Here is a 27441-nt window from a genome sequence, read left to right as displayed (position 1 = left end):
GGACAGTCTGAGCACTGATGGAGGGATTGTGCGTTCCTGGTGTAACTCGGGCAGTTGTTGTTGCCATCCTGTACCTGTCCTGCCGATGTTCGGATGTACCGATCCTGTGCAGGTGTTGTTACACGTGGTCTGCCACTGCGAGGACGATCAGCTGTCCGTCCTGTCTCCCTGTAGCGCTGTCTTAGGCGTCTCACAGTACGGACATTGCAATTTATTGCCTTGGCCACATCTGCAGTCCTCATGCCTCCTTGCAGCATGCCTAATGCACGTTCACGCAGATGAGCAGGGACCATGGACATGTTTCTTTTGGTGTTTTTCAGAGTCAGTAGAAAGGCCTCTTTAGTGTCCTACGTTTTCATAACTGTGACCTTAATTCCCTACCGTCTGTAAGCTGTTAGTGTCTTAACGACCGTTCCACAGGTACATGTTCATTAATTGTTTATGTATCATTGAACAAGCATGGGAAACAATGTTTAAACCCTTTACAATGAAAATCTGTGAAGTTAATTCTCTTTGAAAGACAGGGTCCTGAAAAGGGACGTTTCTTTTTTTGCTGAGTATATGTATATAAATAAACAGTTGAAGTCGGAAGTTTACATACACCTTAGCCAAATACATTTAAACAGTTTCTCACAATTCCTGACATTTAATCAAAGTAAAAATTCCTTGTCTTAGGTCAGTTAGGATCACCTCTTATTTTAAGAATGTGAAATGTCGGAATAATAGTAGAGAGAATGATTTATTTCAGTTTTTATTTCTTTCATCACATTCCCAGTGGGTCAGAAGTTTACATACACTCAATTAGTATTTGGTAGCATTGCCTTTAAATTGTTTAACTTGGGTCAAATGTGTCGAGGTAGCCTTCCTCAAGCTTCCCACAATAAGTTGGGTGAATTTTGACCCGTTCCTCCTGACAGGGCTGGTGTAACTGAATCAGGTTTGTTGGCCTCCTTGCTCGAACACACTTTTTCAGTTCTGCCCACAAATTTTCTATAGGATTGAGGTCAGGGCTTTGTGATGGCCATTCCAATACCTTGACTTTGTTGTCCTTAAGCCATTTTGCCACAAAATTGGAAGTATGCTTGGAGTCATTGTCTATTTGGAAGACCCATTTGTGACCAAGCTTTAACTTCCTGACTGATGTCTTGAGATGTTGCTTCAATGTATCCACATAATTTTCTTTCCTCATGATGCCATCTATTTTGTGAAGTGCACCAGTCCCACCTGCAGCAAAGCACCCCCACAACATGATGCTGCCACCCCCATGTTTCACGGTTGGGATGCTTGCAAGCTCCCCCTTTTTCCTCCAAACATAACGATGGTCATTATGGTCAAACAGTTCTATTTTTGTTTCATCAGACCAGAGGACATTTCTCCAAGAAATAGGATCTTTGTCCCCATGTGCAGTTGCAAACCGTAGTCTGGCTTTTTATGGCGGTTTTGGAGCAGTGGCTTCTTCCTTGCTGAGTGGCCTTTCAGGTTATGTCGATATAGGATTCGTTTTACTGTGGATATAGATACTTTTGTACCTGTTCCCTCCAGCATCTTCACAGAGACCTTTGCTGTTGTTCTGGGATTAATTTGCACTTTTCGCAGCAAAGTACGTTCATCTCTAGGAGACAGACCGTGTCTCCTTCCTGAGCGGTATGATGGCTGCGTGGTCCCATGGTGTTTATACTTGCGTACGATTGTTTGTACAGATGAACGTGGTACCTTCAGGCATTTGGAAATTGCTCCCAAGGATGAACCAGACTTGGGGAGGCCTACAATTGTTTTTCTGAGGTCTTGGCTGATTTATTTTGATTTTCCCATGATGTCAAGCAAAGAGGCACTGAGTTTGAAGGTAGGCCTCGAAATATATCCACAGGTACACCTCCAATTGACTCAAATGATGTCAATTAGCCTATCAGAAACTTCTAAAGCCATGACATCATTTTCTGGAATTTTCCAAGCTGTTTAAAGGCACAGTACATTTAGTGTATGTTAATTTCTGACCCACTGGAATTGTGATACAGTGAATTATAAGTGAAATAATCTGTCTGTAAAAAATTATTGGAAGAATGACGTCTGTCATGCACAAAGTAGATGTCCTAACCGACTTGCCAAAACTATAGTTTGTTAACAATAAATTTGTGGAGTGGTTGAAAAACTAGTTTTAATGATGTAAACTTCTGACGTCAACTATATATGTATATACACTGCTCAAAAAAATAAAGGGAACACTAAAATATCACATCCTAGATCTGAATTAATTAAATATTCTTATTAAATACTTTTTTATTTACATAGTTGAATGTGCTGACAACAAAATCACACAAAAATGATCAATGGAAATCAAATGTATCAACCCATGGAGGTCTGGATTTGGAGTCACACTCAAAATCAAAGTGGAAAACCACACTACAGGCTGATCCAACTTTGATGTAATGTCCTTAAAACAAGTCAAAATGAGGCTCAGTAGTGTGTGGCCTCCACGTGCCTGTATGACCTCCCTACAACGCCTGGGCATGCTCCTGATGAGGTGGCGGATGGTCTCCTGAGGGATCTCCTCCCAAACCTGGACTAAAGCATCTGCCAACTCCTGGACAGTCTGTGGTGCAACGTGGCGTTGGTGGATGGAGCGAGACATGATGTCCCAGATGTGCTCAATTGGATTCAGGTCTGGGGAATGGGCGGGCCAGTCCATAGCATTAATGCCTCCCTCTTGCAGGAACTGCTGACACACTCCAGCCACATGAGGTCTAGCATTGTCTTGCATTAGGAGGAACTCAGGGCCAACCGCACCAGCATATGGTCTCACAAGGGGTCTGAGGATCACATCTCGGTACCTAATGGCAGTCAGGCTACCTCTGGCGAGCACATGGAGGGTTTGTGCGGCCCCCCAAAGAAATGCCACCCCACACCATGACTGACCCACCGCCAAACCGGTCATGCTGGAGGATGTTGCAGGCAGCAGAACATTCTCCACGGCGTCCCCAGACTCTCTCACGTCTGTCACATGTGCTCAGTGTGAACCTGCTTTCATCTGTGAAGAGCACGGGGCGCCAGTGGCGAATTTGCCAATCTTGGTGTTCTCTGGCAAATGAAAAACGTCCTGCACGGTGTTGCACCCCCACCAGTGGACGTCGGGCCCTCATACCACCCTCATGGAGTCTGTTTCTGACCGTTTGAGCAGACACATGCACATTTGTGTCCTGCTGGAGGTCAATTTGCAGGGCTCTGGCAGTGCTCCTCCTGCTCCTCCTTGCACAAAGGCGGAGGTAGCGGTTTGCTGGGTTGTTGCCCTCCTACGGCCTCCTCCATGTCTCCTGATGTACTGGCCTGTCTCCTGGTAGCGCCTCCATGCTCTGGACACTACGCTGACAGACACAGCAAACCTTCTTGCCACAGCTCGCATTGATGTGCCATTCTGGATGAGCTGCACTACCTGAGCCACTTGTGTGGGTTGTAGACTCCGTCTCATGCTACCACTAGAGTGAAAGCACCGCCAGCATTCAAAAGTGACCAAAACATCAGCCAGGAAGCATAGGAACTGAGAAGTGGTCTGTGGTCACCACCTGCAGATCCACTCCTTTATTGGGGGTGTCTTGCTAATTGCCTATAATTTCCACCTGTTGTCTATTCCATTTGCACAACAGCATGTGAAATTTATTGTCAATCAGTGTTGCTTCCTAAGTGGACAGTTTGACTTCACAGAAGTGTGATTGACTTGGAGTTACATTGTGTTGTTTAGTGTTCCCTTTATTTTTTTGAGCAGTGTATATAGAAATTAATGACAAATATCTTAAATTAAAATACAACCATTTAAACAACTGGATTAGCATGAGAAGCAAAAACATAGTTGACTTACTGATCTAAAAGTAACGTTACCTTCTCCTTCTAATCTTTCTTGCGCGCAGGACTCCTTGTGTCACTCTCCCGGTCAATTTCTGCAATAATCTCATCCAAATGTGTATACTTGAAGTTCAATTTAGCGTTTATACTCTTAGTAGCCATGTTGTGCTTTTTTAGTTTTGAGAAAACTTTGTAGAAGAAGTCGAGCGCTGCATAACATAATCTCCCCTGCGTCCTGTGGATTTTTAATGGAGAATGAATCGTGTTGCGCTCAGCCATAGGACAATGGCCATTAGTCCTACAAAGGGCCATCACATACTCATATTAAGCCCAACTCATTGGCTATCTAGCTAGCTATGTTTCAGAACAATACAGTAGGTGGTCATTGGACCAAGAGACTGTCAATCAAGTGAACACCACCCGTCTCATTGGTGCATAATGATGGCTGTCCATCATGGGCTAATTTACATATTGTGTAGCCAAAACAGAGCCCACCTAGCCTGGCGAGCGTTCAACCTCTTGGCTTCTTGAATGGATACCAAGTTCTTATGGTCCGTCCAGATCACGAAAGGATGAGGTGCCCCCTCCAACCAGTGTCTCCACCCCTCAAGGACCAACTTGACTGCCAAGAGCTCCCAGTTCCGCTGGCGAGGACCGCTTGGACAGGAAGGCACATGGGTGCAGTCTCTGTCCCCCTCATTCTGCTGTGAAAGGACAGGCCCTGCTCCGGTGTCTGAGGCTTCCATCTCTACCATGAAGGGACGATTAAGATCAGGATGAACGAGGATGGGTCCGGAGGTGAAATGTCCCTTGAGCTCCATGAATGCCCTGTCAGCCTCTCGGGTCCAGCTAAAACGGGTCTGGGACTAGTGGGTTAGGGCTGTGAGAGGCGCTGTCACTGCACCAAAGTTGTGTATAAAACACCTGTAAAAATTGGCAAACCCGAGGACCCGCTGGACTTGTTTAAGTGAGGCGGGACAGGGCCAGTCAGTGACCGCCCTAACCTTAACAGGGTCCATTTTAATGCTGGCGGTAGAGATCATGTGGCCCAGGAAAGAGACTTGGGATACATGGAACTCCCACTGTAATTGACTCTGCAGGAGGCATCTAAGGACTTTGCGGACGTACAGGATGTGTTCCGGATGGATCTTGGAGAAAGATTAGGATGTCGTTGAGATAAACAACGACGAGAGTATCATTGACAAATGCTTGGAAGACTGCCGGTGAGTTCAATAATCAGAATGGCATGACTAAATACTCATGGTGGCCACTATGGGTGTTAAAGGCAGTCTTCCATTAATCTCCCTCTCTAAGGAGGGAGATTGTAAGCATTGAGGAGGTCCAGTGGTGAAGAATGGGGCAGATTGGGCCAGCTCCAAGGCGGCGGACATCGGGGGTAACGATTCATAATCGTGATCCTGTTCAGCCCTCGGTAAACAATGCAGGGACGCAGACCTCCATCCTTTCTCTCCCTGCATCAGCTGGGGATTTTGAGGATCGAATTAAATCTGCCTCCAGCGACTCCCGGATGTAATTGTCCAAGACTGCAGCTTCAGGGATCGAGATGGAGTAAAGACGGCCCTGGGGAGGGGTGGAGCCGGGTTGGAGTTCTATGGTGCAGTCATATGGACGATGAGGAGGGAGGGTGGTGGCTTGCCTCTTACTGAAGGCCTCCCAGAGGTTGAAGTATTCGGGAGGGAGAGCAGAGAAGTCTTGGTTCTTCAATGGATGCAGGGGGACGCGGCAAGGCTCTAGGTGGGGCTCTTAGACATTTAGTCTGGCAGTTCTTACCCCAGTCTATTGGGTCCCTGTGGACCAGCAGAGTAGTGGGTTATGTAGTGCACTAGGATAAGGGGGTTCTCGGGAGCTGTGATCAAAAGAAAACTAAGAGTATCTGAGTGATTCACCCAAACTTGCAGTAGAATGGGCTTGGTCTGATATTCCACCTGGCTAGAGCCAATGGGGTGTCCATTGAGGGCTTGAATCTGCAGAGGTATGGGACATTTCATGCAGGGGATTTGTAATTCTATGGCAAAGTCTTGATCAATTGAATTATCTGCAGCCCCGTAGTCCATGAAGGCTTGAATCTGGTGCTGACGGTTGTCCGAGTGGAGGGTTGCAGGTAGTGACAGACATTGACTGGGTAGCCTGGGATTAACCGCACAGCTCGTCAGGGTCTCCCCTTGTCCTTGCGAGCACCAGCGTTTCCCGTCAGCTCTGGGCATGTAGCACGGAGATAGCCGGGACCTCCGCAGTAGAGGCAGCAGCCTTTGCGCATGCGCCTGTCACACTCCTTTGGTCTCAGATGTGTGCGTCTCATCTGCATGGGCTCTTCAATGCTGGGTTCGGAGGCTTGGGGTACTCAGGAAATCAAGATACTGGGGTGGTGTCAAAAAGGTGCTGTCTCACACGTTCCCAGAGGCGGTTGTCGATCCTGATTTCCAGCGTTATCAGAGACTTGAAGTCAGCCACTTGTCTAGCCCCTAGGCGGATGTTGAACAGGTCGCCGTCATTCCGCTTGGGGGCTGGGATCTTGGGTTCCTGGTGCAGATTCCCTGGAGGAACTACAGCGACGCCTGTAGCACTGGGCAATGAGACCTGGGCATTGGCTCCTCCTGGGTTAAGGTTGGACTGTGGTTGGAGGGAGTCGGTAAGTGCCTGGAGGATCTTTGATATTTGGGAAGAAGCTTGCTGTGACGTGGTGAGGTTGGACCCAGGTGCAGAGAAGAGATCAGACGAGGAATCAGTGGTTAAGGATAACATAATACTTTACGGAGAAACGATAGCCGAAAACTCACTCAGGAAACGTAAGCACACGTTACATAATTCAAGCTTCTGCAAAGGACAACAGAAACCACACCTCTTTTAACAGGGAAATCAATCATGAGTAAATAGGACACGCCTGAGTGTCGTTAATGTGTCTAGGACGGTCTCTGCCGCCCTCTGGTGACAGGTGGAATGACAGTGGTAAAACATTTATTTTGATTGGTGATTTTCTGCTTTTATTAGAAGTTTCAGATGTGTCCATGTAAACATGATTATTAGGGAAATTGTTCTTCTTGCAAAGCATGTAAACGTTTTAAACAAACTATTCTATTAATCTGACTATCCACAATAATTGTATAATTGTGTGCATATAACCATGCTCACTGAAATACCAGATAGGAAATACTGCTATGCTAGTATTGGGCTGACCTTCTGAAGCAATCTAGTGAGCTAGGCTATTTATAGGTCTTCTCTCAGTAACATAGAAACAGGAGGAAGAAAATCACTTGAGAAAGCCGCTTGTTGCTAGCGCTGTGGATATGTTAAGCGGGAAAGAAAAGGTTGCCCCTGTATTATTTTCTTGTCCATAACATAACCATGGACAGATTTATAAAAACATGTTTTGATTTTATTGGACAGATAGGATGACAGTGGGGAAAGATCCAGTCCTATATCAAAGGGCAAAGGACCAGATTCGAACCTGTGCCAACTCTGTAGAATGGTATGCAAGAGGCTGTGCCATTACCACTAGACCAGCATATTTTCTGCAGAAAATATCATATTTTCCTGAGTGAAAGGAAAACCTAGAAAGGTCTTATTTTATCCTTGGTCTATGCTACCACTTCAAACCATTTCTATGTACCTCTATACCGTGTACCTTGTTTAAGTAGCTCTGCTTGGTCTCCTCCAGGACAAGGCCTCCAGGATAGAGCGTATCGTAGGGGAGCACCATCTGTTCTCCCAGGGTCTGACGGAGCTCCAGAACTGGGTGTCTGAGGCTGAGAGGATCCTGAACACCTGCCTCTCCCCCACCGCTGACAAGACTGTACTGGAGGACAGGATGATACAGCTGGAGGTAGGTATGGAAGACTAGAATAATGTAATGGAGAGATCTAGGGACTCTATAGTTTTGCCCAAAGATCGAGAAAAAGTTGCATCTCTCAAAAGTGATTACAAATCGATATCTAACCTATAAATGTGTAGTATCAGGGGTTACCCTCCTCTTGTAAACATTCTGAAGCTCTCAAGTCTAGTGAACAACTACTCTTTGTCTGTGTTTGTGTCTGTGGTTGTAACTGTATTTCAAAGTGTGTCTGTGGTTGTAACGGTATCTAAAACCGTGTCTGTGGTTGTAACTGTATCTAAAACAGTGTATGTGGTTGTAACTGTATTTAAAACCGTGTCTGTGGTTGTAACTGTATTTAAAACTGTGTCTGTGGTTGTAACTGTATTTAAAACTGTGTCTGTGGTTGTAACTGTATCTAAAACTGTGTATGTGGTTGTAACTGTATTTAAAACTGTGTCTGTGGTTGTAACTGTATTTAAAACTGTGTCTGTGGTTGTAACTGTATCTAAAACTGTGTCTGTGGTTGTATCTTATCTGTGATTGTGTTTCCCCAGGCCCTGTTGGCGGCCCGTCAGGAGAGGGAGATCCAGCTGAAGATGTTGCTGACACGTGGTGAGGCTGTCCAGAGAAACACCTCTGCTGAGGGGGTCCCCGTGGTCCGAAAACAGATCCAGGACCTTAAGGACTCCTGGGACTCTCTGCTGTCTGCCTCCATCCAGTGTAAAAGGTCAGGAGACATATTCATCAGTTAGCCATTTTGACTTTAATCAATCGATTTAATCTAGGAGGTCAAAAGGGTTAAATGGTAGGAAATAAGACAATGTTATCAGGCAATCATTTGACAAAGAAAAATAGGCATTCATTGTATTAGATAATAATAATAATAATGATATTTGCCATTTATCAGATGATAAGATTAGTATTAGATTACAATACACTCAAGGTTATTTGTGTTGACACTCCAGTGAGTCTATCCCAGCTGATTTGGTCTGTTGAATTGTAGGAGCAGCTGGCTCTATCAGTAGCTACAAGTAAAAAAGAATGACATTTTAAAAAGTTGGCTGGTCAAAAAGCCACCATTTTTGTAGAACGACCCTAACAGTCAGTAACCCTGAAGAATGAATGTGTGTGTTTCCTGATCCAGTCAGCTGGAGGGGGCCCTGTCCCAGTGGACCAGCTACCAGGAGGACGTGGGCCAGTTTATCATGTGGATGGAGCGCGTGGAGACCACTCTGGGCTGCTCAGACAGACAGTACTCTGAGATGAGAGACAAGACCGCCAACCTGGGAAAGACCAAGGTACAGTACTGGACTCATTGTAATGGATGGGGGTTTTCACATTGGTGGTGGATGGAGGGAATCTACACCTTTACAATATAAAGGGCTTTGACTCCTGAAAATAACTAAAAGCAATCCACCATCATAACCTTGTAGTGTTGTTGATTTTCACACTAAGAAGGGATCTTTTTTTTTAAAGTGAGATGTTTTCAGTATTTCATCTATCATGTTCTTATGCTGTATCCACAGCTGGTTAATGTGATACTGTATGTGTTTTAGCTTCTCTATGAGGAGGTCCTGAGCCACAGCAGTCCATTAGAGACCATCGCTACCAAGGGCTCCAACATGGCTGAACAATACACTACCCATCAGGAGGTACACAGCCTACAGGAGAGATACACCGCCATCACAGACAAGGCCAAGGTACCCACAGCCTTCATACTCCTGTCTCCATCATGTCCTGTTTCCCTTCATGTCCTTAAAGGTAGTCTTTCCCAGGACTGGCTAATGGCTTAATGAAGTAGCTTTATTTTATTTGTAGGTCACAAGATAACTGAAAAGACCTAAGAGGCCAAAGAGTTTGGGAACCAATACTTGAAATGGTAACCCAGTCATGTGGTATCTCTACATGGTATCTCCCTGTGTCGTGTTCCAGGCTGCAGTCTACAAGGCTAAGGATCTGGTCCTGGCCCATCAGGAGTACCAGAGGGGGCTGCACATGTTTGAAGACTGGCTGGAGCAGGAGCAGGGAACCCTGGGCTCTCTGTCCCACCCAGAGGGGGATGTGGACACCCTGGAGAACACACTACAGCAGATACAGGTCAGTACAGTGCAGCCTACTATATGCCTGGTTTGGTGTGGGTCAGTGCTCTCTGGCATCCTTGGGACCCTTACCTAACCCTAACCTTAACCCTTACCTTAACCATTTTACATTTCAACTTCAATGGGGTAGGGACGTCCCAAGGATCCCGGATAGTGTGTCAGTTGGTTTTGAATGAGGAGCTATAGCAGAGCTGTAGCACTGACCAGCTGTGTAATGTTGGTTTTAGAATGATCTAAACACATAGTGAAAGCAGAGAGCTTCTGATAGGTTCAGAATAAGAATTGATACTGTACATACTGCATCATGTTGAACTTGATATTGGTTACTGTATCATAGAGCTGGGCGATATGGACAAAAATCCATATTGCGATAAATAGTCACATTTTTTGCAATAACGATAAATCATCTATAAATACTTTTTGGGAGGTGCTAGAGTTGGGACACCAAGTTATATTGTGATAAATGTAACGATTTTGCTCGTTAACAATAAATACTATGATAAAATAAAATGTTTTAATGGACAGTTACTTTCCTTTATCGGCAGGGCTCTAGGTGATTTCTTTCCAAAGATAGTAGCCGATGATAAAATGTTATTTCATATAACATATCCAAAGAATGCATGATTGATATTTTGATGTGCAACCTGTCAAAATAGGATCCAGAATGATCAGATTTCATTGGGTCTCTTCAGCGATAGGCTATATTTTTAACCACCTGAGGAAGTGGGAACTCAAAACACTTTGCTAGATTACTAACTCTAAATATGATGTTATGGCTATCATGTTATGCTTAATCTATCAGTAAATGTAGGTCAATGCCTTACAAGTACTTTCCAGCGCTAGGCCTAGGCTATACTTGATGTAGGCCTATTCACTGCAAATGGCGCACTCTGCTCTGTCCTGTCTGATGCGGGTGCATCAAAACCATACTACCATCTACTCCAGTTGTAAAGTGGTGCCATGAACTCAATAGTTGTAGCACAATCTAGAGGAACGTTGTGTAGCAAAATCACAGAAAATTACTGCTGTATGCAAAATGCTTCAGTAAGAGAAAGGCCATTTTTGGTTTATCGTCCCAGCTCTACTGTATCATCCCGCCTCGCTATTTTGTACCTCCGTTCTCCCTCTCCTCCACAGCTCCTCCAGGAGCGCTGCTCCCAGGGCCAGTCCCTGCTCTCTTCCCTACTGTCAAGCAGGGATGGGGTGATTCCGTGGGGCGCGCCTCAGATTGAGGACCGAGCCCTAGACACGGCACAGCGTGAGTGGGGGGCCTACCAGGCCCGGCTGGGGGAGACTAGGGCCACGCTGGGTTCTACCCTGGGCAGGCTCAGGCAGATGGGCCAGAGGTTCCAGAGCCTGGTCCTGTGGCTGGAGGACATGGAGGGGAAGGCCAACATCCGTGGACATCGCAGGTCTGACAGCGCTTCCAAGGATGCCCAGCTAAAGCAGCTCCAGGTAGGGGTTAGATAGAGAGAGGTAAGAGACTGTGGTTTGTCTGTTGAAGGATCATTCACACTGTTAGGCTGTGTCTCAATGGTCTCAAACCAACAGGTACAATTTTGGCATGGGATGTCAAAATAACAGCATTTTGATATAAACCATCTACAGTATCTAATTGTAACTCTGACTTTCTCTGTGAATGGTTGTGCAGCTGTGGCAGGAAAGTGTGCTAGCCCGGCAGAGCGAGGTGGATGGGCTGTCTGCTCTGGCCCAGCAGGTCCTGGAGGAGACCCACATCAGCAGCCGGGTCAGCACCAGAGCCACCCAGCTCACTGCCCGATACCACGCCCTGATTCTCAACATACAGGTGAGACAGTCACTACTGACTGATATTTCTGATATGAACAAAATGGCTATGTACCTAAGATAACATTGCATTTACACTCACAGCCCAGTTGTCTCGTGATAGATCTTGTTGTGGTGACTTTCATTGTCTTGAGGCTGTACTGTAACAGTGCGGTGAAACAACTATGAGAGTTTGGTTGAGCCCCAGAACACACCCAGTACACTCAGAAGCCAGTCATTTTATTTGTCTGCTCCTCTTGGGAGAACTAAAGGAAAATCAATGGTGCTCCTCTGGTCCTGGGCTTAGTCTGTAATTAAACGCTACAGAAGGCAATCTCACACTCCTCACACACACTGCTGGAGCCTGGAGTGGAAGGACTGTGTCGGCAGAGCCATTGATTTTTACACCTACAGTAGCACCTCTCGCTCTCACACACACTCTCTCTCTCTCACGTAGGCTACAGTACACACACTTTCTCTCAAGTGTGCTTGTGAACGCAAGCAAACATGCACGCACGCACGCACACACACACAAACACTCACTCTTTCTGTCGCACTCCCACCCTTTCTCTCTACTCTCTCTCGCTCACACACACACAATTGTTCTGTGTGAAACGTTGGCCATATGGGCCGTGGTACAGAGCTGTTACTTCCGTCTCCATCTCTGCAGTAAAGGTGTGCACTCAGCACTATCAGCTAATTGGAGCTTCACGCCATGGGATCTGCAAGTCAAGTGGATTATGTGCCAAATCCATAAAAAGACCTCATTCATAGCCATACCATCTAAGTCAAGTGGATGTGTCAAAACCCTCCTAAAACTGAGATATCGTCAAATGAATGATGTGTCAATAACACCATTTTAAAAAATTATAGTATCCAAATCCAAGACATGAAAAAAACATCTGTGGAAGGAATAAGGAATACAAATATTTTCATGGTTCTGGGGTGATGCAAGCTGTCTGATGTCACTCATTCTTTTATCCAATCCGCTTTTAGGAGACCATCAAGCAGCTGAAGGAGGAGCTTAGGAGCATCGAGGAGGCAGAGAAACTCTGTGTGTCCTTCTCTGATTGGCTTAGATCAGCCCAGAAGAACTTCAGAACAGTGACAGCCAGCACGGAGGCTCTGGACCGGGTTGCCATGGAGAGGAAGATGAAGAAAGTAGAGGTACTGAACACAGACACACCTGGTAGAGTAGGGTTCGACGTGGCTCCTTTTCTGTTCACTTACTGTACAATATTAGATTTCTGCTATAGAACCCAGGCATACACTAGTTGTTAGCTTCATTTAGTGGTATTGGTAGCTTCATTTAGTGGTGTTGGTACAGAACCCTGAGGTACACCTCCTCGCTAGAGTGCCCTGATAAAAGTGAATTAAGCTTGCTTGTGCTATATTACACATAAATTATTAGTCTAACTCTAGGTAGTTTCACAGCAGTCACCTTGTAGTCCTCTGTAGCTTAGTTGGTTGCACATGGTGCTTGTAACGCCAGGCTAGTGGGTTTGATTCCTGGGACCAGCCGTACACAAAGTCACTGAGTATAAAAGCGTCTGCTTGATGGCATATATATTGTAGTACACAAACACAGGAAAGCCTCTTTACAATCTGCCATGTTAGTCAGCAAAAAAATGTATTTGCTTGCCAAGCAACATAAGGTGCTTGTTCATATCATCAACATGAAAGTTTGCTTAGCCAGTTTGGCTTGGGTTGCAGATATTTGCATGTAAGGTTAGCAAAATCATTCAGTACCTAAATGTAAGGACCCTTGACAAGATAGTTCCCTGTCTCTCTCTTATCTGACGGCTCTCTTCTTGAGTTGATAAGACATTGATTTATATATTAGTGTCCGTGCGCACACTGCATAAAAACATCAAAATATCTGCAGTAGTTGACTTGTCACAGTTCATATTGAGTGTGAAGAGGAAGGAGAGAGAGAGTGTGTGTGTATTGATCGTGTCTTTATGAAGACAAAGCGGGAGCGGCTTTAGAGGATGCTCTGTAGTAGAGAGAGCCCTCCCACTGTGAAACAGAGGATGAAGAAGCACCAGTGTCAGGAGCCTGCTGGCACAGACACTGTAATTGATGCAATGCCCTTCCCGCTCCGCATCACACACACACAGACACACATGCAGACACACATACCACAGACAGACTCCTTCCCGCCAGACACACACCAAGGCTTTGCAGTAATCCATGTCTGGGATCGATCTCCTTCTCTACATAGGAACTGAGGACATGTTGTCGTCACATGTGTTCTGGTGGCACAGCAGACTGCAGACTAATTGTCAGGACCCGGTTACGAATCCGGGTCTCCGGAGTGAGAAACAGTCACTTAACCAACTGAGCCACGAATAGTCGGCAGAACCCAGAAGATGAGGCAGACACAGCAGTACTTGAGACGGTGTATTTAATGAAGTAAAAAGTAAAGTCCTTCAGGAACACATGTAACTCCACAACCTCAAAAGGAATTCCACAAGAACAAAGGTAATCCTCCAAGACAAAAAGGTAAATCCACAAGGTGGTAGGTATAGCACAAAAAGCCTCAAAAGATACTCAAAAATAAATAAACAAGAACAAAAAACAGAATTCCACAAGAGCGTCCACCGGGATCAACAAGAGTTCACAGAATACTAGGGCTGGGTGCTAACATACAAACACAGAGCAAAGGACTGAGGAAAACAAAGGGTTTAAATACAATCAGGGGAAACGAGGCACAGGTGCAAATAATAATGGGGATCAAGGGAAAAAGGCACAATGGGGGCATCTAGTGACAATGGGGGCACAATGGGGGCATCTAGTGACCAAAAACCGGAACAACCCTGGCCAAATCCTGACAGAATCCCCCCCCTAGGAACGGCTCCTGACGTTCCTACCAGCTCTCTCAGGGTGGAGAGCCCTGAACTGACGAATGAGGTCAGAGTCCAGTATGTCTTTGGCAGGAACCCAGGAGCGCTCCTCGGGACCGTAGCCTTCCCAGTCCACCAGATACTGCCAGGACCGCTGCACCCGGCGGGAATCCAGTATCCGATGGACGGTATAAGCCGGCTGGCCTCCAATGACACGAGGCGGAGGGGGAGGTCTGTCTGCCGGGACAAAGGGAGAAAAAACAACAGGTTTTAATAAGGAAATGTGAAATGTGGGATTAATCTTAAGGGATCTGGGTAAGTGTAGGCGATAAGAAACTGGGTTAACTCTCCTGGCAACCTTAAAGGGACCGATGTATTTTTGGGACAGCTTGCGAGACTCCACCCGTAGTGGTAAGTCTCTTGTGGAGAGCCAGACTCTCTGGCCGGGCGCAGGGTAGGCCCGGGACGGCGACGTCTGTTGGCTTGTTGTTGGTACCTCTGTGAGGAACGCATAAGATTAAGACGGGTCTTCCTCCACATAAGCCGACAGCGTCTGACGAACTTCAAGGCTGAAGGCACTCTGACTTCTGCCTCCTGGTCCGGGAACAATGGAGGGGCATAGCCAAACTGACACTCGTGCGGGGACATACCAGTGGAGGAGGAGCGCAAGGTGTTGTGCGCGTATTCGGCCCAAACAATGAAGGACGACCATGTGGACGGGTTGTTACGAGTCATACATCGGAGGGTGGCTTCCAGCTCTTGATTCATCCTCTCTGTTTGGCCGTTGGACTCCGGATGGTACCCTGAAGATAGACTGGCAGAAGCACCCATGAGTTGGCAGAAGGCCTTCCAAAACCTTGAGGCGAACTGGGGACCTCTGTCAGAAACCATATCTTGAGGAATGCCGAAGACTCGGAACACATGATTAATTACCAACTCAGCCGTCTCCTTGGCAGAAGGTAACTTAGTCAGAGGGACGAACCTGGCCGCCTTTGAAAACCTGTCGATTATGACTAGGATAGTAGTATTGCCATGGGATGGAGGAAGGCCAGTAATAAAGTCCAACGAGATATGGGACCAGGGTCTGTGGGGAATAGGTAAAGGGTGAAGGAGTCCTTGAGGGCGGAGGTGAGAAGATTTGCCCTGGCAGCACACGGGGCAGGCATTGACGAAAGAGGCAACGTCTTCTCTTATGGTAGGCCACCAGAACTTACGCTGGATGAACTCCAAGGTGCGACCTACGCCCGGGTGACAGGTGAGGCGAGAGGAGTGCCCCCACAGAAGGACCTGAGTCCTCACTGCCTTGGGGACAAACAACCGATTGGCAGGACCCCCTTTCGGGTCCGGTTCGATAGCTTGAGCTCGTCTCACGGTATCCTCAACTTGCCACGAAATCGGAGCCACGATCTTAGCAGCAGGAAGGACAGGCATGTCCGTGTCATCTCGAATGGCAGGAGCGTAGACTCGGGACAGGGCATCCGGTTTGAGATTCTTCGACCCGGGCCGATAGGTGAGGATAAACTGGAATCGATTGAAGAAAAGAGACCATCTAGCTTGTCTAGAGTTCAACCGCTTCGCCTGCTGGATATACTCCAGATTTTTGTGGTCCGTAAGCACTTGAAACGGGTGAGAAGCCCCCTCGAGCCAGTGTCTCCATTCCTTCAATGCCATCTTAACCGCTAGGAGTTCACGATCCCCCACATCGTAGTTCCTCTCAGCCGGGGTAAGCCGGTGTGAGAAGAAAGCGCACGGATGAAGCTTCTTGTCTTCACCCCTCTGAGACAGGACAGCTCCAACACCAACCTCTGAAGCGTCTACCTCCACCACAAACGGTTCATCCGTAGTCGGTAGTATCAGGATGGGAGCAGAGAGGACGCGCTGCTTGAGTCCTTGGAAGGCCGTCTCAGCTTCTCTTCCCCACAAAAACCTTGCATTGCCACCCTTGGTTAAAGCTGAGAGAGGGGCTGCCACCAAGCTGAAGTTCTTGATGAACTTGCGGTAAAAGTTTGTGAAGCCCAGGAAACGCTGAACTTCCTTAACGGATTTGGGGGTGGGCAAATCCGCTACCGCCCCTACCTTCCTGGGGTCCATTTGGACTCGACCGGGTTCCACTACAAATCCCAGGAATTGTACTCGGGATGAATGGAATTCACATTTTTCCGGCTTAACGTACAGATGGCTGTCTAGGAGGCGTTTGAGTACTTGTCTGACATGCTTTGTGTGTTCTTGAAGAGAGCTCGAAAAGATGAGGATATCATCCAAGTAAACAAACACAAATATGTTAAGCATATCCCTAAGCACATCGTTTATGAGCGCTTGGAACACCGCTGGGGCGTTGGTCAGGCCGAAGGGCATCACCAAGTATTCATAGTGACCAGTAGGCGTGTTGAACGCGGTCTTCCACTCGTCACCAGGTCTGATCCGCACAAGATGGTATGCGTTCCGCAGGTCAAGCTTAGTGAAAACAACTGCTTCCTGGAGCAGCTCGAAGGCTGTGGCCATAAGGGGTAGCGGGTAACGGTTACGGACGGTTATGGCATTGAGTCCCCGGTAGTCGATGCAAGGACGTAATCCACCGTCTTTCTTGGCCACAAAGAAAAACCCTGCTCCCGCCGGGGAGGTGGATGGACGCATGAGGCCTGCTTCCAGAGCGTCCTTGATGTAGGTATCCATAGCAGCTCATTCGGGTGGAGATAGGGAAAAAATCCGACCCCTGGGGGGGCAAGTGCCCGGAAACAGTTCGATGGGGCAATCATAAGGTCTATGGGGTGGTAGCATGGTGGCCCTCTGTTTGCTAAATACCAGTTTGAGGTCATGGTAACACTCGGGAACTCGGGTCAGGTCGATGGATTCTAAAGACTCGGGAGTAGAACTCGGGGAATTCGGGAAAATACATGTAGCTTGGCACGTAGGACCCCACTGCTTGATAGTGCCCACAGACCAGTCGATGTGAGGGTTATGGCTGTGAAGCCAGGGGTATCCAAGGACGAGAGGGAACTCGGAACAGGAGATCAAATGAAAGTTCATCAATTCCTTGTGTTGTGAAACTGAAAGTCGCAAGGAGGTAGTGACATGAGTGACAAGTCCAGATCCCAAAGGGCTTCCATCCAATGTAGTAACCCTCATGGGGTCACTTAGAGGTTCAAAGGGAACGCCATTCTCCTTCGCCCAGACACCATCCATGAAGTTACCTGCGGCTCCAGAGTCTACCAAGGCTTGAAGGTGAAGCTTGTGGTTGTCCCAGGAAAGGGTGACTGGAATGAGCAGACGGGAGTTGGACGGATGGGAGGAGGTTATGTTTCCCGTTACAGTTCCCCCGGTCTGTACGGGACAGAGCGTTTCCTGGAGCCCGGGACACGTGGAACGGAAATGGCCCGGTTTGCCGCAATATAGACAGCGTCGCTCCCTCATCCGGCGGTCTCTCTCAGCCTGGGAGATGCGTCCAATCTGCATGGGTTCCGGTGGAGCCAGCGAGGATAAAGGTGGGAACTCGGAGCTGGGACTGATAGGGGCTAGAGGTCTACGGTTGAGTTCTCTCTCTCTCAGACGCTGGTCAATGCGTGAGGCCAACTTGATCAGGGACTCGAGATTGTCCGGTGGTTCCCGAGTGGCCAGTTCATCTTGGATAGTGTCGGAAAGGCCTTTCAGAAAGCACACAGTGAGCGCCTCGTTGTTCCAACCACTCGCTGCTGCCACCGTGCGGAACTGGATGGCATAGTCCGTCACGCTGCGCCGACCTTGGTGGAGAGTCAGGAGCTGTTTGGCTGAGTCAGGACCACAGCTTGGGCCTTGAAACACTCGTTTGAATTCCTCAGCAAAGGCAGAGTAGCTGGCACAGCAGGAACTATGGGCATCCCACACAGCAGTAGCCCAGGCCAGGGCTTTTTCCGACAGCAGGGTGATGATATATGCGATCTTAGACCGGTCGGTGGGGAACGACGAGGGTTGCAGCTCGAAGGAGAGAGAACATTGGGTGAGAAACCCTTTACAAGCACTTGGATCACCTGAGAACCGTTGGAAGACGAGGTTCAGCCAGAGGGTTAACTGCCATGGGTACGTGAATCTGAGGTACTGGGACGGGAACTGTTGCCGAGGTAAGTCGATCAGATATCTGCTTTATGGAAGTCAGCATCTCCGACAGAAGATGAGAATGTCTAGCCATTAAGGCCTCTTGCTGAACCAGGGCGGCTTCGTGGCGTTGGACAGTCTCCTGGTGGTGGGACAGCATGGCAACAAGGTCCTGGGAACTGGCTGCCTCTGGGTTCATTTTTGGCTCTGTGTTTCTGTCAGGACCCGGTTACGAACCCGGGTCTCCGGATTGAGAAACAGTCACTTAACCAACTGAGCCACGAATAGTCGGCAGAACCCAGAAGATGAGGCAGACACAGCAGTACTTGAGACGGTGTATTTAATGAAGTAAAAAGTAAAGTCCTTCAGGAACACATGTAACTCCACAACCTCAAAAGGAATTCCACAAGAACAAAGGTAATCCTCCAAGACAAAAAGGTAAATCCACAAGGTGGTAGGTATAGCACAAAAAGCCTCAAAAGATACTCAAAAATAAATAAACAAGAACAAAAAACAGAATTCCACAAGAGCGTCCACCGGGATCAACAAGAGTTCACAGAATACTAGGGCTGGGTGCTAACATACAAACACAGAGCAAAGGACTGAGGAAAACAAAGGGTTTAAATACAATCAGGGGAAACGAGGCACAGGTGCAAATAATAATGGGGATCAAGGGAAAAAGGCACAATGGGGGCATCTAGTGACAATGGGGGCACAATGGGGGCATCTAGTGACCAAAAACCGGAACAACCCTGGCCAAATCCTGACACTAATACCAGACATCAGCCACACAGGGAATTAGACGGAACCCAGTGTGAGGATGGGAGACTAACATGATAATCAGCATAACTGATCGATCCACTGCTGCTGGATTGAGTGACAGAAAGATGTAGGCTTTGTACAGTTATTGGTCATAAATGTACTTATTAGATGTGGCCAATTATAGATCTCCATAGTGACTAATTTGCTGGTTTTCCATAATTATTTCTCAGAGAGCTTTATGACTATGCTAAATGCAATGTGTTTGGATTCAAATATCTTTCTGTACTGTAGAATATAATAGGTACAACCCTAGCCCTCTACAGAGCATACTGTGCTGACAGTCAGTTTGAGTATGAGAATTATACTGCTGGCAGTTTAATACACTGCAGCATCAGTGGAGGCTGCTGAGGGGAGGATGGCTCATAATAATGTCTGGAATGGAGCGGATGGAATGGCACCATGCACATGGAAACCATGGAAACCATGTGTTTGTTGTATTTAATAACATTCCACTAATTCTGCTCCAGCCATTACCACGAGCCCGTCCTCCCCAATTAAGGTGCCACCAACCTCCTGTGTGCCGCATTCATAGACAACACCACACTACATCACTACAAAGACATTGGTAAGAGTCTATGATGCGGCACACAGGAGGTTGTCAGTTAGCAACAACAGCTGTGTGTACATGGTATTATTAGAAACATAAAGGCAGCTGGTGTTATTAGCAGTCTCATACAAACCTGCACATCTTGTTTAGTGTGTCAGATGGAGAAGGCAGAGGAACGTGTGTAGACCGAGACAGACCGGGTTAGTATGATCAGCAGCAGAGCTGAGGCCATTATTATATAGGTCTCCTGTGATGATAAAAACTCCATGCTATCCTATAGAATAAAGTAATAAAGTATGTGCTGGGAGAGGGGATGTGTATGCATGCGTGCCTCTGTGTGTGTGTGTGTGTGTGTGTGTGTGTGTGTGTGTGTGTGTGTGTGTGTGTGTGTGTGTGTGTGTGTGTGTGTGTGTGTGTGTGTGTGTGTGTGTGTGTGTGTGTGTGTGTGTGTGTGCGTGCGTGCGTGTGCATGTGTGTGTGTGTTGGTTGGTTGCTGTGGAAACCCCCGCTGCCTCTGTCCATTATAAGGACCCGGTAATTGGACCTCCTTTCATATTTCTCACCGGGGTCTCACCATGCAGGTGTCAGTTTACCTGCCGGGTTCAAAGACTTTCCAGGAAAAGTGGAGCTTCTCAAACACTGTCGGTGAAACCTCAGGTGGCCGGGATAGCAGGGTTGTTGGAGGAACAAAGGAATGTGTGTTGGTGTGTGGAATGTAGCTAGAATCACACATACAAGATGAATGTGAGACTTGCTGAGAATATTTGGAATGAAAATAAATGCGTTTGTGTAGAAGTTACGTGCAGGCAAACCTAATTATCTTGGCAACAGTCTTTTTTTCTATTGACATTCAATCCATTTGTATTTGTTTAGAACTTATTACAAATTGTGTGTGTGTTCATGCATGTCTGTGAGTATGCACACATGCACACACACTATTTCAACAAATTATCTTTTTGTATAGATTGCATCACTGTGTACACTGAGGTATACAGTACTGTAAACATATCACACATTCATTCTCTGTGTCTCTATGACCTCTCTCTCCTCCAGACTCTCCAGGCTGAGCTTCAGCAGGGCCATGGCCTGCTCAAGGCCCTCAGGGAGCGGGCAGAGCGGGCTGCAGGCTTCCTGGAGGAGGCTGGAGCTGAGGGGCTGGGAGGGGAGGTGGAGGCTAGGCTAGCCCAACTGGAGGAGCTAGCCGGTGGGCTGCGGCAGGAGCACAGCACCCTGGAGAGGGCTGTGTGTCTGGCCAAGGAGTTCCAGGACAGGTACAAGGCCCAGGCCCAGTGGGTGGTGGAGACCAGAGCCATGCTCAGTGCCCCCCTGGAACCTAAAGCTGAACTGTACCAGAAGAGAGCACAGCTGGCCAAGTACAAGGTACGGTACCTCTGTAACCCCTCACCCTCAGCTCTTTGATTTAATGGAGAAGATGTGCCATTTACTTTGTTGGACGGTCCTACAGTTAAAAATAAAGGCATCAAACCCAAAAAGCATAACGGTCTTCGTTCTTCCTTACCTCCCTCCACCAGGCCTTGTTGCAGACGGTCCAGTCCCATGACTCGGCAGTGAGGTTGGTGGTGGAGAAGGGAGAGTCTCTGCTGCTTTCAGTTCAGTACCCCTCCATCAGAGACAACATGAACAGACTACAGACGGACTACACTGAGCTTGGCAACGCTGCCACTGTGAGGATTTACTGTTACTGATGGATTTTTAAAGACGTCCCAAGTATAAATACAGTAAAGTACACATATTAAAGGGTAAAAAGTCATGTTTTTTAGTCTACTGCAAACTTCCAGAAGTAGGGCAGTCAAGGAGTTGGTCTGATGGTCAAATGTGATGTCATCAGTCTCCCCCTATTACTGTTAGTAACTTGGTACTGTTGGTACTATTGCTACAGTATAGTAGCACTACCGGCGTTTGTTTGTGGGCCTGTGTGTGAATGCTTAATGTGTGTGTATGCTTGTGTGAATGACAATGTGTGTGTCTCAGGCCCATGTGCAGCGCCTGGAGGGCCAGGTGAAGGAGCAGGAAGTGTACCATGTGGAGCTACAGGAAGTGGAGAGGTGGCTGCTGCAGATGTCCAGCAGGATGGTGACCCCTGACCCCGCAGCTGGCGGAGGCCTTGAGGCAGCCACTCAGCAGCTGGCCAGTCACAAGGTGACAAATCAGACAGTGTTATTAATTACACTAATCTAATGGCTTTTTCATAGTGTTTTTATTTGATTTGCTATTGAAAAGCCATCCTGAGCCACCTAATTTAGCCATGCCAGGTTCTAGCCTATAAAATCAAATCAAATGTTATTTGTCACATACACATGGTTAGCAGATGTTAATGCGAGTGTAGCGAAATGCTTGTGCTTCTAGTTCCGACAATGCAGTAATAACCAATGTGTAATCTAACCTAAAAATTCCACAACTACTACCTTATACACACAAGTGTAAAGGGATAAAGAATATGTACATAAAGATATATGAATGAGTGATGGTACAGAACGGCATAGGCAAGATGCAGTAGATGGTATCGAGTACAGTATATACATATGAGATGAGTAATGTAGGGTATGTAAACATAAAAGTGGCATAGTTTAAAGTGGCTAGTGATACATGTATTACATAAAGATGGAAAGATGCAGTAGATGATATAGAGTACAGTATATACATATACATATGAGATGAGTAATGTAGGGTATGTAAACATTATATTAAGTGGCATTGTTTAAAGTGGCTAGTGATACATTTTTTCCATCAATTTCCATTATTAAAGTGGCTGGAGTTGAGTCAGTATGTTGGCAGCAGCCACTCAATGTTAGTGGTGGCTGTTTAACAGTCTGATGGCCTTGAGATAGAAGCTGTTTTTCAGTCTCTCGGTCCCTGTACTGACCTCGCCTTCTGGATGATAGCGGGGTGAACAGGCAGTGGCTCGGGTGGTTGTTGTGCGTTGTGCAGACCTCACTACCCTCTGGAGAGCCTTACGGTTGTGGGCGGAGCAGTTGCCGTACCAGGCGGTGATACAGCACGACAGGATGCTCTCGATTGTGCATCTGTAGAAGTTTGTGAGTGCTTTTGGTGACAAGCCGAATTTCTTCAGCCTCCTGAGGTTGAAGAGGCGCTGCTGCGCCTTATTCAGAATGCTGTCTGTGTGGGTGGACCAATTCAGTTTGTCCGTGATGTGTATGCCGAGGAACTTAAAACTTACTACCCTCTCCACTACTGTCCCGTCGGTGTGGATAGGGGGGTGATCCCTCTGCTGTTTCCTGAAGTCCACAATCATCTCCTTTGTTTTGTTGACGTTGAGTGTGAGGTTATTTTCCTGACACCACACTCCGGGGGCCCTCGTCGTTGTTGGTAATCAATGTTTACGGAATATGTCCGTAAACACACCAGCCAGCTGGTCTGCGCATGCTTTGAGGACGCGGCTGGGGATGCCGTCTGGGCCTGCAGCCTTGCGAGGGTTAACACGTTTAAATGTTTTACTCACGTCGGCTGCAGTGAAAGAGAGTCCGCAGGTTTTGGTAGCGGGCCGTGTCAGTGGCACTGTATTGTCCTCAAAGCGAGCAAAGAATTTATTTAGTCTGTCTGGGAGCAAGACATCCTATAGCAATCAAGTATAAACAGTGTTCATCCTTTTATCTCATGAGCAGGACACAGATATCTCTGTATGTAAGCCACATTTCTTTCTCTCTTTGTTCAATTTGACCTCCCCTCAAGTTCATCCATCCAATCTGATCCTTTGGCTCAGCATGCACTCTTGTCTATTTGATGTCCACCATGTTCTTCAACCAAACCCCTCACTAACCCAAAAAGTGCTTGGCTCCGTTCCTCCTCTCCCCCCTGGTCCAGGCCATCATGGAGGAGATAGCAGGCTTTGAGGACCGCCTGTCTGGGCTGAAGGAGAGGGGAGATGACCTGGTGGAGGGCTGCAGTGAGCGTGTGCAGAGCAGGTTGAGACAGCAGGTCCAGGCTCAGCAGCAAGGCACCCGAGACAGCTACTCTGCCATCTGCAGCACGGCACAGAGAGTGAGTAATGCGGGGGAGGGGTGTGTTGGGGGGGTACCCACATTAAGACGTCCTTCAATTCAAATTATAATAGGCAAATATATATAATTTTGTGCACAGACTACAACACACACCAACACAGTCTCTCCATCAACACTGCAGTTGCCCAGCCACTCACTTAATCCCAACCCATACAAACACCTAAACCTTCCTCCCAAGACAGCCCTTGACTGCCAACCAAATGTTCCTTGCCAAATAAGGCCCGCCAAAGCAGAGCACAACCACCAATGCCAACACAGACCAATAGTACCAGCCAAGCCACTATCTCAATCTTACCTTATTTCTCCCTCCTTGCTCTCCCCGTCAACTGGATTTTATCACTCTTGGCCAAAATAGCCAAATCGACTTTGTCATCTTGGCAAGCCCTATACCGCTCGTCCACACTGTCAACAGCTCACCTCCCAGTACAGCCCTATTCAGCCAATCTGCTAACCCGTGTGATCCAGCCACACTTTATCAACACCCTTCTGCCAATTCTACAACTGCCGATCCAGCCTTGCCATGCCATGCTATGCCTGCCAACTTAGTCCCAAACTCCCAGGCCTATATCCCTCTAACCCAACCACCTTGCCAACCCTCGTACCCCTTCTGCCAACTCTGCAAGGCCTTGTGCCAACACATGTCTATCACGGATCATACCCCTCAGGGCTCTCATATTAACTATGTCAATCATGTCCTGCTGTTATTCTCTCCCCTGTAGGGCAGCGACGCCTCTGCATTCAACACCTGTCAAACAAAACACTATTTAGTTATTTACCAGCCAGACGTTTATTATTTATGAAAGGGACTTGGGAATAGAAGGGTTTTTGATTTATGGAAATGTGTTAATGTCTTTCATAGGGTGTTTTCTCCATCCATTACAATAGTTTTCCTGGCACAGTCCAGGGCATTGCAATGTAGAAGAGGGTGAATCTGTTTGATTTAGATAGACTTTCATCCATTTTATCTCTATACCCCTCTATCTTTTCATCCGTCTATCTATCTGTCTCTGTCTCTGTCTCTGTCTCTGTCTCTGTCTCTGTCTCTCTCTCTCTCTCTCTCTCTCTCTCTCTCTCTCTCTCTCTCTCTCTCTCTCTTCTCTCTCACTTCCCTCTCCCCCAGGTGTACCAGAGTTTGGACCGTGAGTTGCAGAGGCATGTCAGTCTGCAGGATGCTCTGCAGCAGTGTCAGACCTGGCTGGTGTCAGTCTCAGAGGAACCAGAGCCCACTGCACATCTCCCTCTCAGCCTGGAGGAGGCGCTACAGCAGGTCACTCACCAACACTACACTTATTACCTATCTGGCTGGCATACCTTCAAAGTGGCTTTGTCAAAACAGTAGCTAGATACAATGCCTACTCTGATATACTGTACACATTGAACTGGGATTACAGTATGAACTGGTGAACTAGGGTTTTAATCATGTATAAAATGTTATTATTATTATAATTAGTATATATAACACATTAACATGATATAATGTATATAATTTCATACTTTGTTTGCAATTGCAAATGGGAAGGTCATATTCAATTGAATAGTGCCATTCACTCCTCAAGTGTAATGGTTTACGTGTTGATTGGTCTCTCACCTGCTGTACTGTCCAGGTGAAGCATGAGCGGACTCTCCAGGAGCAGGCCAGTACCTACCTACAGCTGGTGTGTTCTACCTGTGACCTTTCAGAGCAGAGGGTGAGGGAGACCGCCCAAGACATCCAGCAGGTCAAACTACAGGTGAGTACATCTCAGTACGGTTCATTAGCCACAGCCACAGACGGCATTGGGAAGGTGTTGACATTGGTTTCTGTGTGTCAATATGGCATTACAATGTCAATCGATAAACATCAGCTAACAAACTTACGACTGATTACCAGTGAATACTGTGTTTCAAGCATCATGCAACATTCCAATCCTTATCATACCTCAGACATAAAGCTTCCGCCTCCCCTGTGTATGTAGATCGAGGAGAGGATGCTGGTGTGTGAGGAGGTGGCAGAGAGCTGGAGGGACGTTCAGGAGCAGCGGGCTGATCTGGAAGCTCAACTCAGAGAGACAGAGCAGCAGCTGCAGAACCTCTCCAGGAGACCGGCTGAACTGGAGCCCAAGATCACCCAGAACCAACTGGATCAGGCACAGGTCAGTACTGGGTATAGTCATCTGTTAGCTTATTTATACTGAATGGATGGATGGATGGATGGATGGATGGATGGATGGATGGATGGATGGATGGATGGATGGATGGACGGATGGGTGACCACTTGTGAAGTGTAATGGTTTAGGTGTTAATTGACCAGATGGATGGGTGTATGGATTGATAGATCAACACTTGCATTGTTGTTTCAGTGCTATCATGGTTACTGGCTCTAAAGCAGTCTACCAGTCAAACACAATGACCTGAGCAGAAAGCATTGACAGTATAATACTAATACCATCTTCATTCTACCAGGAGTTCCTCCAGCAGCTCAGAGTGAAGCAGGTCGACGTCACCCAGCTGAGGGAGGCTGTGGCTGGGCTGACGGAGGGCCAGTCCTCCCCTGCCCTGGAGGAGATGGGTGGTCTGATGAGGGCCTGGGAGGAGTTGGGTCAGAGGGCTGAAGAGCTAGAGGGGCAGAGGGGTGAGGACATGCAGAGGAGCGGAGAGTACCATGACTGTGTGGCTGCCGTGGAGGAACTCTTCCACCAGGTGTCCAGAGAGTGGGACTACCTGGCCAGGTATGACAAAGCTGGACACACAAACGCACACATGCCAAACACACACACACACACACACAAACACACACACACCGTTCAAAGTGTGGACTCATACACTAATACCTCCTCTTCCTATCCCCCTCCCTGTGTTTGTGTCTCAGGGCGGACACAGAGAGCACCAGTGAGCACCTGGAGGCTCTGAGAAAGCTGTGTTGTGACCTGGAGGACCAGAGAGGAACTCTAGAGGAGCTGAGGGACCAGAGACAGGCTGTCCTGCCACGTCTCAGCCTGCTGGACAAGGAGCTGGTCAAACAACAGGTGCTGTAAAAACTCCCTTCAGTTGGGTAAAACCTAGGTCAATTCCCACTTTATTATCCTGCATGTGTTTTCCTGATAATGTATGTGATCAATATTTAAGCACTGCCAACAATATCTCTGAATAACTATGCATGAGATTCTACTAAAGACTTTTCTTTGTCCAGGTGGGCCACTTGGAGAAGCGCTGGTCCCAGCTGGACAGCCTGATCCAGGGGAAGATCCAGGACTCTTCCCAGACTCTGGAGGACCTTGGTCGGGTGGAAGCCCAACTGAGGGAGGCCCGGGAGTGGATGGAGGAGCAGCGTCCTGCCCTAACATCAGCCCTGAAGACCAGCCCTCCTCCAGACCTGGCCCAGAGCTTCCTGTTTGACCACCTGAGTGTGTGTGTGGAGCTGGAGGCCCGGGGGCAGCTGCTGGGCCAGGCAGTGAGCGAGGCCCAGCGCGTGGCCTCTAGGCTGGGGCTGAGCGAGAGGAGACGCCTGCAGGAGCTGGTACTCCAGGCCGAGGGAGAAGTAGAGGCACTGGGGGCCAGGGTGAGCCAGCGGAGGAAGTACCTCAGCAAG

The 27441-nt window shown here is 47.6% G+C and overlaps 1 protein-coding gene across 1 annotated transcript in view; it reads left to right on the top strand.

Moving 5' to 3' along the window:
* syne1a (spectrin repeat containing, nuclear envelope 1a) overlaps nucleotides 1-27441 on the top strand; it is a 195971-nt gene that overhangs the window by 67927 nt on the left and 100603 nt on the right. The window contains 18 exon segments of the mRNA XM_065026966.1: nucleotides 7511-7675; nucleotides 8221-8393; nucleotides 8811-8964; nucleotides 9223-9366; nucleotides 9599-9763; nucleotides 10903-11220; nucleotides 11417-11572; nucleotides 12547-12717; nucleotides 20887-21213; nucleotides 21366-21518; nucleotides 21826-21993; nucleotides 23677-23853; nucleotides 24994-25140; nucleotides 25478-25603; nucleotides 25829-26005; nucleotides 26316-26581; nucleotides 26722-26878; nucleotides 27043-27441. Of these exon segments, the coding sequence (XP_064883038.1) occupies nucleotides 7511-7675; nucleotides 8221-8393; nucleotides 8811-8964; nucleotides 9223-9366; nucleotides 9599-9763; nucleotides 10903-11220; nucleotides 11417-11572; nucleotides 12547-12717; nucleotides 20887-21213; nucleotides 21366-21518; nucleotides 21826-21993; nucleotides 23677-23853; nucleotides 24994-25140; nucleotides 25478-25603; nucleotides 25829-26005; nucleotides 26316-26581; nucleotides 26722-26878; nucleotides 27043-27441 (3543 nt within the window).

Source organism: Oncorhynchus nerka, linkage group LG13, assembly GCF_034236695.1.
Source record: "Oncorhynchus nerka isolate Pitt River linkage group LG13, Oner_Uvic_2.0, whole genome shotgun sequence".
Lineage (NCBI taxonomy): Eukaryota > Metazoa > Chordata > Actinopteri > Salmoniformes > Salmonidae > Oncorhynchus > Oncorhynchus nerka.
Note: the sequence above shows the minus strand (reverse complement) of the source record. Positions and strands in the feature narration are given on the sequence as shown.